The sequence below is a fragment of the Microchirus variegatus genome (assembly GCF_963457635.1).
Source record: "Microchirus variegatus genome assembly, chromosome: 18".
In the NCBI taxonomy this organism is placed as follows: domain Eukaryota; kingdom Metazoa; phylum Chordata; class Actinopteri; order Pleuronectiformes; family Soleidae; genus Microchirus; species Microchirus variegatus.
Genome location: NC_139819.1, coordinates 4423498 through 4441183, shown reverse-complemented (window position 1 = coordinate 4441183; position 17686 = coordinate 4423498). Strand labels below are relative to the sequence as shown.

Here is a 17686-nt window from a genome sequence, read left to right as displayed (position 1 = left end):
TTTAAGAAGCTTGGATTAATGGGTTAATCCAACAATCATCACAGACCTAATAATAACAACAGTGTCTTATTCTGTACACTTTACAGAATAAGGATTTTAAAAACAGGTCAAACTAATACATTAAAAACACACAATAGTAGAAACATGGAAAACGACTAGTTTTGCAAAATATCATTGTTTCAGCCCTAATCCTAAAACAAGAGATTAAAAAGGTCACTTTCATTTACATTTTTCCATAGTGGGTCATCAGCAGCAGCACGTGCTGAATATTCATCACCAGTTAAAAACCCTGTTTCGACATCATCACGCGCCTGTGTTTACAAACAGTCGTATCAGAATAAAACATCGGGATTATAATCTCAAACATCACTCACCACCTGCAGCAGACTGTGTGTGTGTGTGTGTGTGTGTGTGTGTGTGTGTGTCCTCCTGTTTCTCCTCCGCTCCTCGCGACATTCAGGTGCGGATCTTCTCCATCATCATCATCATCATCATCATCATCGCCTGAAGAGTCACACACACACACACACAGAAAGAGAGAGAGCGAGGAGGTGTGAGCGCAGACAGCAGCCGCTCACGTGACCCGGACAGTGAGGAATGAACGCGCGCGTGGACCAGTCTGGTCTCATCTGATCCCAACTGGGTCAGACAGACAGACACAGACAGACACAGACAGACAGACACAGACAGACAGACCACAGTTTATGATTACTCATTCATCATTTCACAGGCAATGTTTAATTATGTTAAAACGTGTGTTAGAATGTGCAAAATGTGTCATACTCTTTTTTTTTATTTTATAAAAGCACAACCTAGGTAATATCATTAAAATATAAAATAAAAAAATATATATATTTTTCCTTTACTTTCATCAACTACAATAACTATCTTTAATTGGGGTCGTCCTCCCTATGGCCACTAGGTGGCGGCCGTGTCTCCCTGAGGCCGCAGCACGACAGGTTGTCCAGTCGCTACCGTCGCAGAAGAAGAAGATGGCCCTTTGACAAGCGAACAGCCTCATGTACTAAACCTAAAAGTAACGACACGAGCGGAGTTTAACTGTTACGCGTGGTTTTGTGAGGTCGTGGTCGAGTGTGGAGTGTGGAGCGTCGGTGTCAAAAATGATCCTGACCGTGAAACCGCTTCAGGGGAAGGAATGTAGTGTACAGGTAAGTTAAGCACCGTCAGCCGGCCGGTCAGCTAACTGCTAGCTGCGAGCTCCCCGACGCCAGCCTTTACAGGGAGTGTATGATTAGCGGTAGTCATATCGTATGCTAAGCTAATTGCCTTCAGAATGGAGCTGCCACATAGCACATAGTGTTATAATTACACTTATGGGATTAGAACCAAGCGGACTGTTGTGTAGCACAATTCGAGTGCGTTTCTTTCACTGACAAATCGTCGTCCAGGGATGAATTATTGTAGCGGTAGCTAGCATGCTACTTTAGCTTAGTCTTAGCCACTCAAGTGACTTGCAGGATAGACCACAGTTAATAATGATGTAAGTTTAATTTGCTTAAAATACTGGAAGGGTTGCGTATCATAAGTCAATAGAATTATTTCGATTTTTGTAGGGCTGCATCTAACTATTAAGCTCACGATTTTTTTTTTCCTCGATTAATCGAATACGTGTTGATCGTTGTTTCCCAAACCTGGACATGATGTTCTCGAATGTCTTGTTTTGTCCACAAACCAAAAGTGGCTTTACAATGTCTCGAAAAGTTATTTATTATTGGTGATGAAGAAAGTTAAAGTAAACCCGCACACATTCTTGACGCCCATCTGATTTTTATGTGAACACCTAGCCTTATCTGCATTTATCATCGTCTGTGTATGACAGTCAATTTAGGAAAACATCCTATAAAACACAACTCTGTTGAATATTATGAATTGCTACTGAAATAAACTCTTGATAGTGAGAAGCCTATGTAGACACTTAAAAAAATCAAATGCACAACAACTGTAGATCCCACAAATGTAACAAAATTTACTAGGGTCTTTGAATGCATCGCGTTCATTAACTCTTATGCAATCTAATTAAGAATATGAATGGAGCCCAGCTGTAATAACCACATGCATGTGTTTAAAGATGCATACATTAAGTGAAGTGGATTGATTATGTATCGGTTTCTATATCCCCATGTTCACACAAATACAATAATATATATGGGAATTATAGATCCTAGTCTTGTGTGTTGATCAGAGTCGTGATTTTAGCGTTGGGTGTGGACCTCAGAGGATTTTCAGATTTTAAAATGGTCACTGACACATTTGGTAATGGCTGTCATAGAATATTCAAGTATAATATAGGTAAGAATATATAGCTAGAAATACCCATCCTCAGTTGTGATAAGTGTGATACTTGTGTTTATATCGCTATGATGTTACATTTGATGTGCCGTGCGACCCTTGTATGCTCCTCGGTGAGGTGAATAGAGACTGATGTGTAGCTGTATCTTTTAATAACTTGTGTGGTTCCATTTTTATTTGTAGGTGACTGAAGATGAAAAAGTAGCCACAGTAAAGGAGCTTGTGTCTGAACGTCTCAACATTCCTGCAAACCAGCAGCGGTTGCTTTACAAAGGAAAAGCTCTCGCAGGTACATTATGTCAAATAAATGTCTCATCCATTTTGTAGATGACTGTTGATTACAGATCCCTTGCTTAAATATTTAACGGTTGCATACTTTATTGTCGTCCGTAGATGAGCACAAACTGAGCGATTACTCCATTGGACCAGAGGCCAAACTGAATCTGGTGATCCGTCCAGTGGGGGAGAGGAGTGCAGCTTCAGGAATGGCCACCAGCAGCAGCAGCAGCAACCTTCATGGGGGAGTGTGGCAGACTGTGTCCACGGTACTTGCGAGACACTTTAGTCCAGCAGATGCAGCTAAAGTCCATGAACAGCTTATAAAGGTATGTGGATCATCTTAGACTATTATAATCTGATCAAAGCTAAATAGAGATGTGGTCGCTAAACAGAAAATCACCAGGTTTGCACTGAAAACCTTGCGTTTCATTAAAGGTCGAGTGTGTAAAATTGAGGGGAAATTATTTTTCAATTGGTACATTTTTAATATGTGTACAATTACCTGATTTTATGAATTATTATTCTTCATCACCCCAGAACGAGAATTTCTCACTACTCATTCTTTGCTTTTCTTCAAGGACTACGATCGCTCATTTAGGCAACTTAGCCTCGATGACATCGAGCGTTTGGCGGGAAGACTCCTTCACCCAGACGGCGAGGGCATGGACACCTCATACATGGACTAAGAACGTCTACTTGGACTTTGCTTTTTTTGTGAATGTCTTTTTTTCTTTTTCTTTTTTTAAAAAGAGGCGCTCAGTGCCCTGAATGCACCTAGATGCAAACAGCGTGTAGAGTGTGAAGCGTGGAAAATACCGTTTGAGTTTTCTTGCACAGAGCGGCTGGCGTGAGCTTAAATCAGTGTCCGAGTTGACGCGGATAACGACGATTGTCTTCAGTGGCAGTAGGGCTTTCCTTATCCACGACCAAAAATAACAGTTGGATAAGACCAAGTGACTTTGATGTCTCAGTCAGGACACAAGACCTGATCGTTTAATATTTATATACAAAGGAGTCCATTCATGCTGTTTGTTTCATGTGATGTCTGGCTGCTGCAACTCCCAGGAAACACTGACGTCGACTGGAGGGTATTTATTAATCATGCCTGCGTTGGATGATGATGATGATGATGATGATGCAAAAGTTACACACGTTTTTATCCCACATCTAATTGACTGTCATTGTATGATTTGTAAATATCTTTGTATATACCTACATTAAAACAGGAAGAAAAAAAATACAGATATTGATGTTGCTTCTTGTGTTCGTTATTTAATTCTTCAATGCCTTTGACTGTCAGTTTGCAATGATGAATATAGATGGCGTACTGGCATCCAGTTACATGTAATCTGTTTTAATGTGGGCATTAATATTGTATCAAGCTATCTGTCTCCATCTCTTCATATTTCTGATGGGAAGGTGCCTAATGAAATGTCTTCTGTAGATTCTGTCGATGAAGTGTTCCAGATTCTCGTAAACTGAAAAACCTTTTTTAAGACGGGGGGTAAAAAAGACTGTGAGTGGCTCTTTGTTCCGTTCTGTGATGGGATTTTAAGTGTCTCATGTAGTGAGTAATAATTCCGGTATTTTCACTTTTTGCATGCTTCTTTCCATTTTTCTTCTGAGATGCTCCCGCGTTATCGATGTTTAGCTTTGTATCTGTTTACTTGTATATACAGTTCCAGCTAGTCATGCGTCTCATTTGTTCTCTCTGTTTTCACAGGGCAGCTTACTGCTCCCTATATTAAAGGTACTCCATATATTATTATTTTTTAACCATCTACATTTTTTTGGGGGAGGGGGGTTAGAAAGATGTTTCCTTTTTTTAAAAAACATGTTCTTTACGCACGTGTGTTATTTCCCTAATATATTTTGGACTTAAAAACTTGTTTAAAAAACCCTAAAATAGACAGTCACTTTCCACTGAGAACGATTGTCATCTCTGGTGTTTGTGTCACGGGGAACTTCAGAAGGCGGGACCAAAACAAGCCTCGTTGATCCGTCAGCCAATCAGAAAGCGAGACCCCACGTGACTTATATTTTACGACCAATCAAATGGATGGAGCGTACTGCTTGCTTGGACCGTCCGTGTGTTGACTGACTGACTGACTGACGGTCGTTATCTCCTCCGGTCCGCTGCTAATTGTGAATCACGGTATTCAGGTTAAGATGCGACGTTCCCACTCCCCGACGCATTTCTCCAAAGTATGACGGACAGACTCGGCGGATAAAGAGCGGATATCTTGTGCCCAACACCGGTAAGGTCTCAGTCGAGCGCCGGCGGCTGCTTCAACCGCGAAGCTAACGTTAGCACGGAGCTAGCATATCTGTCACTTCCTGCCTTTTACGTTTAGCTTCAGTCGGCTCACCTTGTTCTATATTTAGCCTTTCGGTTAATGCTGCTTAACCATTTTCATTCCATTTGATGTTTGACGCTGTTGAAACTGAATTTAATTTCACCTTTTTTCAGTGAAATGAGAGGGTTAGTGACGGTTAGTGGTCTCCGTGTGCCACTGATGTCCGGGCATTATTCCCCCCCCTCCTCTCTCATCAGGACCACATTTCCTGTTTGACGATGGAAAACTGTGTTGACGATGGAAAACTGTGTTCCCAGTGGAAAATGCTCTGTTTTTCCCGTTGGAGTAAACAGTAATCAGTTCCATCCTGGAAAAAAACACCCTATTATATTCTTTATGAAACATTTTATGCCATTTTCCCCATTGAACATGAATGTCTGCCTCGATCTGTATTATCTGGAGTATTCCACCTTCCATCCCACTTGCATATTCTGAGGAAATGCACATTTTCATGTGAAAAAAATGTCTCTAAACTGAGGTAAAACATTGATAGCAAATATATTTAATGTCTTAAATTTCGCTTGTGTCAAGCAAAAGTATTATTTTGTTATGTATTTAATCTTTGTCAAAGAAAATTAAGACGGTTAACACCCTTTTTAGAACGCTGCTGCCAGATTTTTAATGGATGCTGTTGTTTACAAGTCCCTCAATGGTCAGAATCCTTCACTCTGCAGTTTGCTATTGCGTTGTTTTATAAACTATTAATTGTTCAGCCCCACTGCCCACTGCTGCAATCCTTATAATAAGTCTGTCCCAACTATAACCTGCTTTAAAATTAAGATAAGACGGATGGAAGAGAAACCTTCTGCTCAAAAAAGCCTGTCGGTAATTGTTAAATGCTTCTTGTCCCCGTCCGCCCTGGTGCAGCTGGTGTACACACACAAATGCTCCCTCAGTAGAACAAACAGAACTATAACAATAACAAAAATGCCAAGTGTTACGCACTGCAGCTTTAAACTTTCCCCTCTTTAAATGTTAATGTTTTTCTTTTATCTCTGTAAAGCACATTAAACGACCGCTGTTTGATACTGTGCTCTACAAATACATTTGCTCTACCTTTTACCTTTGCCTTACTTTTTTTCTATTATTGTTCTACACAATCTGATTTGCTCCACCGCTTCACTTAACCTCCTCTGCTGACTCACCCTTGCTCTGGTTTGCAGTTTCGTGAGTGAGCCCAGTTTATCGGAAGCATGGAGACTCTGATCCCCACCATCAACCGAATGCAGGAGGTCTTCCTCACCGTGGGCGCAGAGGTCATACAGCTACCTCAGATCGTCGTGGTTGGATCTCAGGTCAGCGAAGAAAAACATCTAATAATGACTACAAAGCTAAATTATAGCACTAAGAGGTGAAACCACACTGACCTTTACTGTATCAGCTCCAGTGGAAACATTTCTGCTTTTATTTCCTCCTGCCGGGACCATTGTAATCGTCTTTATCGCTGCCTGACTTAAAAACAATAGATCAATTATATACTAGGGGACTTTCAAGCAGAAAATGCTATTAGAATATTCAACAGGATTATTTGTAGACAAATACGCTGACAAACAAACACGCGCACGCACACGGACCCTGCTGCCGCACACAGGAGGCCAAGGACTGATGGAATTTGATTATCTCTTCTCTGCAAGACAGTTTATTAGAAAATGAGCCGTTCAGCAGAGTGTGTGGAGGAAAAAAAGTACGGCTGTGTGTACTTGACTGTGAAGTAAGTTTTAAGAGAGTTATTCCACACATTGACTTTTTCACATCCAGTACTTTCTTCAGACTTCACCAGATATATATATATATTTTTTTTCTCAAAGGGGAAATTCTCCACCATAATAGAAAAAAAACTCATGCGAGCTAGTGAAAGTAATTCAGGGCCCGCAGCGTGTTGAGCGCAGATGAGTTGCTTCAAGATGCATTCAAGAAACCTCTTTATTTGACTATATGCACGGTTTCTTTCTGGTTTTCAATTATCCACAAGTTTTTAGAGAAGAATGATATAATTTATCAGAGGCTCATTTTAGGCCATGTTGAATCCCTCGGGGAACTGCTATAACTACTAAAAAACAACGTAAATGTTTTTGATCAACATTGGTTTTAATCGCTACTGTTTCCTTAAAAAGTGCCAAGTTCCCTCTAAACAACAACCGACCAGAAGTAAAAATGTCCTCACTTCTGCAACACATTAACATGCTGCTGCTGCCGCTGCCATCACTAATCATGTAGTTATTGAAGTAGAGAGAATTTTTCTAATCATTGATAAAACATTTTTCGCTCTTGTATCAACTTTTTATATTAAAACAAATGATAAAATAATACAATATTCACGTCTATCCTCCTCACCACAATACTTTTAAAAACTCATAACTAGAACTAATAAATATGATCATATCACCACTTTTCTAGCTTTCTTGAACACTGGCTCCTTTAACCTTTTGATTACTTTTAAGTGTCTCCACGTTGTCCGTCCATCCTGTGCCTCTGATGTTTTAGCACTATTTGCTTGTGTAAATACGTTAGCGTTACAGCTGCTCGGTTATAAAGATTAAAGGATCCAGAGCATTTGCAGTCAGGGCCTCAAGACACTAAAATTACCCGTCATCCCCTGACATCAGCTCAGATTCCCCCTGTTTTTCATGCACAACCTGTCCTTTTTATGACCTGTCTTTTAATCTGTTGATTAACTTTATAAGGTGGATTTTGAAAAATGCTCTATAGTTGAAGTTTATTGTTGTTTTGTTAGTAGTCACAGTATTATTTATTATATGCCTCAACAGAGCAGTGGAAAGAGCTCAGTGTTGGAGAGCCTGGTCGGAAGAGACTTCTTGCCACGGGGATCAGGAATCGTCACGAGACGGCCGCTGGTGTTGCAGCTGGTGAATGTTGCCCCTCTGGAGGAGAGACTGAAGATCGAGAACGGTAGTAAAACTATAAATCTGCGTGTGATGATTTTGTGTCGTGAGTGAAGTCGCTTTGACTCTTTAGACAATCAGTTTTGGAAGTATCAGGGACCCCCTTGTGTCAGACCTTGTGTGTTAAAATCTGTCCTGAGTGATGAGGTCCTCAAATCTGATCACAAAAAACATATTTGGAGTTTCTCCCCACAGTTTAGTACAGAGTACATATTTTACGACGCCACTGAAAACGTCCATCATTTGTCTTTCTGCTTTATCGTCACTGTTACAAAAACGCCCCTGTCCTCACCATGTGCATTTGTTTTCCACGGAGCCGGCGAACACAAGCCGTGGATCCAAGTCCATGCTGGTCTGCGTCTATTTTTCATGCTTCTGTGTTTCTCAATTTTCACCATTTCGAAAAAAACGGTGGTCCCAGCCTCTGTTTCCTCTTCCTCGCTTCCTCGTACATACAACATTATTTCCTGCTTCATCTAAACGTCTAAAATAACGCCATCGCTGCCTTGATCTTCTACTCAGTATGTGGCTGGAGTGTGTGTGTGTGTGTGTGTGTGTGTGTAGTGCCGTGAAGCAATTTGTGTTTCCAATGCTGGTTTTTCCGGTAACAGAAAGTAGGGGCATGTCTGCAACGAGACATTTCACCATCACATCGACTGTTAAATTAGGGTAAAAATCCTGCATAGTTCTGCTTTCATCCATGATGTCGCCTTACCGCCAAAACTCCTACACTACCCAGTCTGTCTTATTCTTTCATGTTTCCACACTCTCATCCTCCTCTCATCCTCCTCTCATCTCAGACACACACATATATATTTCAGATACATCTGTACATTGTTAATGCATAATTTAGTTCAGATATAAAGACCAAGAGTGTGTTTTTTATTGATGGGCAGATGAAGCCAGATCTCCTGTGGTCACATCTTAATGGCCGGTGTCTCTTAGTGCTTGTCCACATGTGATCAGATCACTGAGAGCAGATGTTAACACCAGGTTTGAATGGGGCCCCTGGACACAGACCATTCATTCGCTGTTTAATTAGCTTTATTCCTTGTAGATTCTCGTGTCTGCTTCACTAAAATAAAATCTTTCTTCCTCCTTCTTCACTTACTCTTTCAGGACATGGGGTAAACCAAAATACGCAGAACAGCTACCCAGGTCTCTGTATAATCAGACTGCATCTTTCGTTCAATCTTGTCATTTTCTTTTGTCAACTGTCACGCACTTTCAATTTGTTTTGTTTGTTTTCCCGTCCTGCATTTCCCAGAAAAGGTCCAACGGTCTGTGAAACAATCTCAGACTTTTGGAAACGACCATAAATTCATTTGTAATCTTTTTCCATTCATGTTTTTTTTTTCTCCTCCCAATCCCAAATTGCATTGTTATTCTGTGTTTTTTGTTCACGTCCCTGTTGTATTACTTAAACTCACTCTTGTGTTGTTGTTGTTGTTGTTGTTTTCAGGTGTCAAAGCTGAAGAATGGGGCACATTCCTCCACTGCAAGAACCAGGTACATTCACTATTTTCCACATTCAGTTGATGTACTCGCTTTGACGTGTCACGTTTAAATGACGCGTCCCCTCTGTCACCTTCATTTTTCTCCCGACAGATCTTCTCAGATTTTCAGGAGATCCGTCGGGAAATCGAAGCAGAGACTCATCGCGGCTCAGGCGACAATAAGGTGAGGTAGAGGAGGTGCTTGTAAATTTAACGTCGCCTCTGAAATAACGTTTTACGCTGTGATCATAAATTTTCTCTTTCCTCTTTTTTACAAACCGCTGCAGGGAATCAGCTCTGAGCCCATATATGTGAAGATTTTCTCCCCCAAAGTCCTAAATCTCACCCTGGTTGATTTACCAGGAATCACTAAGGTAAACTTGCTCCCGTGTCGCATCATCACATCATGATTAATGCTGATTATGCAGAAAATCAGTAATCACCACGTGTTCTCTGGAGGGCTGCGTGTGTGTGCTCTGCTAACTTGCTTTTCTGTCGTCACTTCAGGTTCCTGTTGGGGATCAGCCAGAGGACATCGAGACTCAAGTGCAAGAAATGATCCTGTCCTTCATCTCGAATCCAAACTCCCTCATCCTCGCTGTGTCCCCTGCCAACTCTGACTTGGCCACCTCCGATGCGTTGAAATTGGCGCGCGAGGTCGATCCAGATGGTAGGAGATTTTCCTTCCTCTCTCCAGATTTTCATTTTAATTTTCTTTCTGCGCTCTAATGCTGGGATCAGGGCGACACGAAATCAGGCCGGCTTTCAAGCGATTGGGTTGTGACCGACACATTTCAAACAAACGTGTAGTATAACTATATTTGAAGAACAGAGATTTGGTGTCTGGTGTGACATCTCCTACGACATATTCCTGGACGACGCGGTGTTACATACAGATATAAACATGGTGAAGAGGAAGATTGATGTTGCTGTTTGGTGGAATTTTGAGCCCCCAAACTGCTGGGCACTACTGGGCACATTAACGGCGGTTAGTGACGTTAACTCACGTCGCGTTTCTATGATGACTGACCGGAAAAAGACACGCGTGACGTCATGTTTATGTGCCGTGGTACGGGAGTCCAGGCACCGTTTACCAGTTAGCTGTGTTAGCTCCTTTTTTGCCGTTAGCACCCCTACAGTCGAGCTGGAGCGGTCTGTCTATTAAACGAAAAGAGCAGCGCTACAAAGAACCTAGCGTTCCTGTGTACTGAGTATGTGAGCCTCTGTTTTTAAAGTTTAGTGTCACTTTAGAGACTAATTTCAACAATCGGGAGTCACGTAAACGTCACACGTGTCTTTTTCCGGTCAGTCGCTATGGAAACGCATCGTGCGTTAACGTTCAGCCCTAAAAAAACTAATGTTGGCAAGAATCAGCAACTCGGCGAGGAGTTAAAAAAAAACTCTCTGCCTTCCTGTTGACCTTTGAACTCGCGCAGTGTCGTGAATGATGATTGGTTTGGGTCGCACTTGTAGTGTTGTCAGTCCCGCGAACAAGACGCGGCAAGGATCTCTGTCACTGTGATTGATAATCTGACACGGTGACTGATTGTTACGGCCGCTGCGGCTTCCCCTAGTACATGTGTATGCGTTGCAGCAGCTTGTATTGCCCAGGTGTGGACGGTCTGCCATCAATAATTGGAAAGCAATCAGCCAACATATGTCTGACACCTGCCAGCTTTGCAGTATAAAGATGCCTGGGAGACTTCAGCTGGGGCCTGTGTGTTCTTGTTGTTTTACGTGATTTAACTTTGAACGCTGTGTATTGGCGCTACTTGAGATTAAGTTGTTGACACCTTGTGCTGCGCCAGTTGCCGGCATTTGTTGTTGAAGTAGCGTTTTCTCTGATATTATATTTCTTGTATTGTTCTAATTAATCTCTTTAACTCAAGATATTGTTTTACCATGTGTTTTATTAAATGATCCAGGACCTTTTACCACCTGGTTTTTGTGCTGCTTCCCTCCCAACTGTGTAACACTGACCATCGTCAAAGACAAAAAATATTGTGTCGTCTCATCCCAGCGTAACGGCGTGTATTACATAACAGGCTTTAAGGAGAAATGCACTTTTAAATCATTAAATTATGCAAGAAGCAGAGGGAAGTATAAGCACATTTCAAAGCCATCAGTCTTTACTGCATGCTGGCTGTTAACGCTAACAGCCTAGAAAGTAATGTTGCCATTATGGTGCACTCTGACGAATAGATTGATCAATGATGAGAATCTGCCTGTAATTATCTGGGATGTTGGCAAGTGTGTGGGGCGTATATGTGCCTGTTGCGCGCAGTGAAAACATTTCCCCCAGCGAGCGGAGCCTCGCATCTCTTTTCCTGATCACAGATGCATTTCCTGTCTCTTCTCCAGTGTATCGCCCTCCTAATGATCTCCGGTGTCTTGTCTTGTCTTGTCTTCTTTGTGTCAGGTCGTCGAACTCTGCTGGTCGTCAGTAAGCTGGACCTGATGGATGCAGGGACGGACGCTCTGGAGGTTCTCCTGGGTCGAGTCATCCCAGTCAAACTAGGGATCATCGGCGTGGTCAACAGGTCTGAAACACCCCCTAAACACAACATGGTTTTAACTTTTATCACTGACCCATGTTCAGGCCGAGTATTAGTAGTATCAGTGCAGACGGATCCCATCAAGTGGACACTGTTCTACTTTCCATCTGCCAATTTCCAATTTGGTCTGAGCAGTACTTTCCACTCTGGTTGTCGGCAAGCTCTCGTTTTGGTCAAAAAAGCCAACCAAGAAGACGGTTACCACAGAATCCTCTGTGAGGATATATGAGGAAGTCACAAATGTATTCTTCAGCACTCAAATAATGCAATGAAATATAAATGAGGCTAAACCCCTGGTGAGAAACTGCTGAGTACAAATGAGTGGACCAGTGGTTCCCAAAGTCAGGGTCTTCCCTTATCATCCTGATCATCTGATTACACTCTCTCTTATACTCTTAGGAGCCAGCACGACATCAACACACAGAAGAGCCTGTCCGACACGCTGAAGGACGAGCAGGCCTTCCTGCAGCGTCACTACCCCTCGCTCGTCTCGCGCACCGGGTCGCGCTATTTGGCCAAAACACTCAGCCGGCTCCTCATGCACCACATCCGCGACTGCCTGCCGGACCTCAAAACCCGCGTGACCGTGCTCACTGCCCAGTTCCAGGCGAGGCTCAAGAGCTACGGGCAGCCCGTGGAGGACCACAGCGCCACGCTGCTGCAGATCGTCACCAAGTTCGCCAGCGACTACTGCAACACGATTGAAGGCACCGCGAGATACATACAGACCACGGAGCTGTGAGTGCGACCTCAGGGTCATTTAATGTGTTTTCCATTAAAACTCTCATCGTTATTCATCAAAAGAGTTGCAAAATGAATCGAAAATATAGTCAAGACATTGACAAGATTAGAAATAATGATTTTTAATCAAAATAAATCTTTCGTCATTGAACCAGCTGTGCTAACATAGTTGCACAAGGGTTTTCAAGGTTTTTCTACTCATCCAGTAGCCTTCTAACGCGATTAGCAAACACAATGTACCATTAGAACACTGGAAATGGGCCTCTATACACCTACGTACATATTCCATTAAAAACCAGCAGCTAGAATAGTCGTTTACCACATTAACAATGTATAGAGTGTATTTTTGATTCATTCAACCCATGTTCTATTCATTGAAAAAAAGTGCTTTTCCTTCCAAAAAATAAGGACATTTCTAAGTGAGCCCAAACTTTTGAACGGTAGTGTATGTCATTTGGGTAAATTATGAAATTACCACCTCCATCTTCACTGCCCTCAGGGTGATGTAAATATGTAGGACGCGAGTATTGACCTTTCTTTGGTCGACTGCGTTTGATTCGGTGCAATTAACGTCGCCGGGGCTCAATACTGAGAAACAGCATTGGTGTCACAGCTGAAACCATCTTCCCCCTCCCCTGCAGCTGTGGAGGAGCACGGATGTGTTACATATTCCATGAGACCTTTGGCCGCACTTTGCAATCCATCGACCCCCTCGGGGGACTGTCTGAGCTCGATATCCTCACTGCCATCCGCAACGCCACGGTAATCAACTCCTGATTGCTAAGTCGTGTCATTTGCTTAATCCAAATGCCGCGCGCAGGTATATAGATGTCGCTGATGTGTCCGTGTGCCACAGGGTCCGCGGCCGGCGCTCTTTGTGCCCGAGATCTCCTTCGAGTTGCTGGTGAAGCGGCAAATCAAGCGGCTGGAGGAACCGAGCCTGCGCTGCGTGGAGCTCGTTCACGAAGAGCTGCAGAGGATCATCCAGCACTGCTCGTCCTTCAGCACTCAGGTTAGCAGAGGGGATCACGAGGCGCTGTTCGCCCATCACCGAGTACATAAAACGGTGCTAGCACCTGTTGGAAAATGTCAGACCTGCTGCAGGGAGTCTGGTTTGACAGCAACTAAACGTGTACAATCCTTTTTTTTTTCCAACAGTTCAGAGGCAATTTTTTCTGCTAGAATAAAAAAAGCAACGTATTGACTTGACTTTTCAAACTCCGCTGTTAGGCTTGTTACTTTCGCTCAGATCTAGAAACGTCTCTGTTTGAGCTTCCCCCATGCTGGCTTCCTGTCCATCTAAGAATAGATTTTAAGATCTTATTTATTACTTTTAAGGTTCTCCTCAGACTGAGGCCAGCATACCTCAGGCTATTTAGTACCTTATGCTCTTTTAAGTACTTTAAGATCCCCGCCGCAGAGGTCTTATAGTCCTTCCAGGTACTTGGTGAGAGGGGACAGAGCATCTGCAGTCAGGTTCTTTAGATTTAGGAATAACTAATCCAAGAAGTCCATTAAATCCCATGTCAAGACTGTTCCTGTTAAAAGTTACATTACTTACATTTTTGTGATTTTTGTTGCTCTGTCAACCAATACTATCAGACCTGACTGAGGGAGCGTTTGTGCGTATACAGCAGCATCGCAGGAGGGGGTGGGGTCAAGAACAGAGCTGCAACTCACGATTATTTTCGTAATCGATTAATTTTTTTGTCCATTAAAATATTCACATTTAAGAAGCTAAAACAGTCAGAAATCTCATTTTAATCGTGAAAAAAATCTTCAAACCGATTAATTTAGTCATCGATTAATTGTTTCAGCTCTTGTCAAGAATCATTTACTCCGTCAAGCCTTTGAACGACCGGGTATTTTCTAGTAGAATTAACTTCTCCTGGACGCCTGTTTGCAGTCGTCTCGCTTTACTAGCTCAATGTCACCGTTTCCTCTCTTTTTGTTGTTGTCTTGGCACATTTATATATAAAAGTTACGCACTACAGCTTTTTTTATTCTGCTGGTTTTGCACATGAAGAAGCCTGCGGTGATAATTTTAAAAGGAAATTTGTTATTAATGTTAATATTTTAGCTGCATAAATTATGTGTGTGTTACGTTAATGAAGTGTGTCTTTTGTGTTTGCAAGGAGCTTCTACGATTTCCCAAACTGCACGACTCCATTGTGGAAGTAGTGACTGGATTACTGAGGAAGCGCTTGCCGATTACTAATGAAATGGTAATCCACAGCTCCGGCTAAGATATTTAACATTAATTATAATATCCGAAAGCCTATAATCGTATTAAAGCTCAAGGGCACTTTTTCCTCCCCCCCCTGCTGTTCTTCTTTCTTCAGGTACACAATTTAGTAGCGATAGAGCTCGCCTACATCAACACCAAGCATCCAGATTTCACAGACGCGGCTCAGGTCTCAGCATCTGTCAACAGCCAGCAGGTAGTTATTGTACCTTACAGCGGGTGCTCAGACATTCAGTAAACAGCAGCAGTCGTCTTCTGTAAAGCTTCAACAATTGTGTTTTTGTCACACTCAAAACATGAACAGTTCCTTTCATAGTGGATAATTCTAGTGGAATTACAGGCTCAGCCGGAATCACCTTGACCCTGTGATATTTTTTTTAATCCGGATTTCTTGCTGTCAGGCGGAGGCTCTTGACGGAGGCAAGCGCTGGAAGAACGAGAAGGTCGCGGATGAGAAGGCGCCACCTGCAGGCTTTGGCAGCCCCAGCAGAAGCCAGGCCATTAACCTCCTCGACACGGTGAGTGTTGGCATCAGCTAACGCCATTAGCAAACACAATGTACCATTAGAAGTAGGGATGGGGCCGCGTCCGATTCAGTATCGGTAATTTCAGATCCAACTGTAGAGATCTCCGATCCGATATGTCAGCGCTTTAATGTTGTCTCCTGAAATGTCTCCACAACCGATTCCCCGACTGCTCTGCTAGCCTGCTGCCAAATGTGGAATGGATTTCCTATATGGAGGCGTGTCTCAATGAGGCGCGGAGTAACGGTGCACGATCCGTTCAGGAAATCCATTCCACAGTTTACAGCCAGCTGGCAGGAGAGCATTGTTGACCAGGAGTTAAGAAAATCAGGAAAACCAGACGTTTGCAGCTAGAATAGTCGTTTACCACATTAACAATGTATAGAGTGCATTTCTGATGTGTTTAATGTTATATTCATTGAAAAAGACATTTGAACGGTGGTGTCATAATTTCACTTGTGTCTCTACCAGGCTGTACCTGTATTACGTAAGCTGAGTGTGAGAGAGCAGAGGGACTGTGAAGTCATCCAGCGCCTGATCAAGTGCTACTTCCTCATTGTCCGCAAAAGCATCCAGGACAGGTGCGACTGGAACAGATCCAGAACTCTCTGGGGACGACATTTACTCCCGTTTCTTCTCTCCTGAGCTCAGTTTTTGTTGTCGATGCTGCTTTTTCTAAGTAAGTGTGTGTGTGTGTGTGTGTGTGTGTCCACAGCGTTCCCAAGACGGTGATGCACTTCCTGGTGAACTATGTGAAGGAGCATCTGCAGAGCGAGCTGGTGGGTCAGCTTTACAAACAGACGCTGCTGCAGGATCTGCTCATCGAGTCGCAGGACACGGCGCAGCAGCGGACCGAGGTCGCTCAAATGCTGGAGGTAAAAATTACGGCCGAATTAAGAACGTCAAGGACTTTTTTAAACCGACAATGTAACCGCGATCTCGCTGTTCTTCCTTTCCTCAGGCGCTCAAAAAGGCCAGCAACATCATCTCTGAGATCCGAGAAACGCACCTGTGGTAGCCGGAGAGGACACGAACTGATGAACACCCCTGTCATAGGACAGCTCTGAGAGGAGAGTGTGAGAGTGGATGTGGGTTTACAGCTCTGAAAGTAAGAGAGTGTGGTGTGTGTGTGTGTGTGTGTGTGCGTGTGCGTGTTTACAAATGTGCGGCAGCACAGCCGTTTTTCTTCCCCTCATGGACCAGTGACGGCAGCACGTTTGGATCTTTAACCCCGGGGGCTGTTGCTTTTCACTGTGAACGTTGGTGTCGAGACGGACGGCGATCAAACACCGCGGGGGCCAGAACTGTTACTGGGAAATCGACAAAATGTTTGTGGTCGTATGTGTTTGTCGCTGTTGAAATGTAAAAAAAGAAGTGAGTTATTATATAGTATGTGGAGTATTTAAAGAGATAGTTTGATGTTTATGGAGAGTGTGGTTATATGAGGATTTTGGAACCTCTCAGGAACCTGAGACGCAGACATTTGCCCTCTCTGAAAACCAAACTAAAATCTACACTAGTTTAATTCTGCTTTTCCTTTTCAGGCTTGGAGAAAGCTGAAGTTTATAAACCCCTCCCTTTGCCAAACCAAACTCCTCCTTAAAAGAAATCAGCGTGTTTTTTTTACAGGAGCTGCCGGTCCACTGTCGCCTCATTTGGTAAGTTTGTGTCACTTGGGTAAATCTGAGTGAAGGAATTTCTAATTCTGAAGGCACAAAAATAACATGTTTGCATTTACTGATGGAGGCAGCTGTGGATCAACAGCTCCTGATGTTAAAAACTAGAGCTGAAACAATAAATTGACGAATCTATTACTAAATTGATCTTCTGATAATCGATTAATTGGATCGAAGCTTTTTTTCATGCTTCTTAAATGTGACTATTATCTGGTTTCTTTGCTCCAGATAACAAAGAAATCATTAATCATTTTGACAAGACATTCGAGAACATCATCGTTTCCAGGTTTGACAAACATTTTATGGACCAAACGATCGATCGTGAAAATAACCGTTAGTTTCAGCTCTAGTAAAAATGCATACAAGCGACACAAAAGCTCAGTTTCCAGTCAGAAAAAGTCGTGGTAACTCGTGGTAAAATGAAGTGACATTCTTATCGATCTGTGTCAGTACCTCATACGCTGCGCTACGCTGTCCCTTTCTCTTCGGTTCTTTTGGATCAAAAATGTTCACTCACACTTTCAAAAACACGGGGGGGGGCTTTGTCTGAGCCCCTTTATTTAACAAGGTGCTAAAGAAATTCTGTTCCATCACGATTTG

The 17686-nt window shown here is 42.8% G+C and overlaps 2 protein-coding genes across 2 annotated transcripts; both read left to right on the top strand.

Moving 5' to 3' along the window:
* Positions 1–1016: 1016 nt before the first annotated feature.
* Positions 1017–3736, top strand: ubl4a (ubiquitin like 4A). Its single transcript, XM_083904754.1, has 4 exons — positions 1017–1169; positions 2494–2599; positions 2704–2915; positions 3168–3736. The coding sequence occupies exons 1-4, from the start codon at positions 1122–1124 to the stop codon at positions 3273–3275; spliced, it is 474 nt and encodes a 157-aa protein (XP_083760880.1). The 5' UTR covers positions 1017–1121; the 3' UTR covers positions 3276–3736.
* Positions 3737–4724: 988 nt separating this feature from the next.
* LOC310939864 (dynamin-1-like protein) lies at positions 4725–16483 on the top strand. The gene is made up of 17 exons (XM_083904713.1): positions 4725–4847; positions 6110–6241; positions 7715–7856; positions 9312–9358; positions 9458–9529; positions 9633–9719; positions 9853–10015; positions 11765–11885; positions 12300–12638; positions 13283–13403; positions 13498–13653; positions 14777–14866; positions 14984–15082; positions 15288–15404; positions 15882–15991; positions 16126–16285; positions 16372–16483. Exons 2-17 carry the CDS (start codon positions 6140–6142, stop codon positions 16426–16428), a joined length of 1983 nt encoding a protein of 660 aa, XP_083760839.1. The 5' UTR covers positions 4725–4847; positions 6110–6139; the 3' UTR covers positions 16429–16483.
* The last annotated feature ends 1203 nt before the right edge of the window (positions 16484–17686 follow it).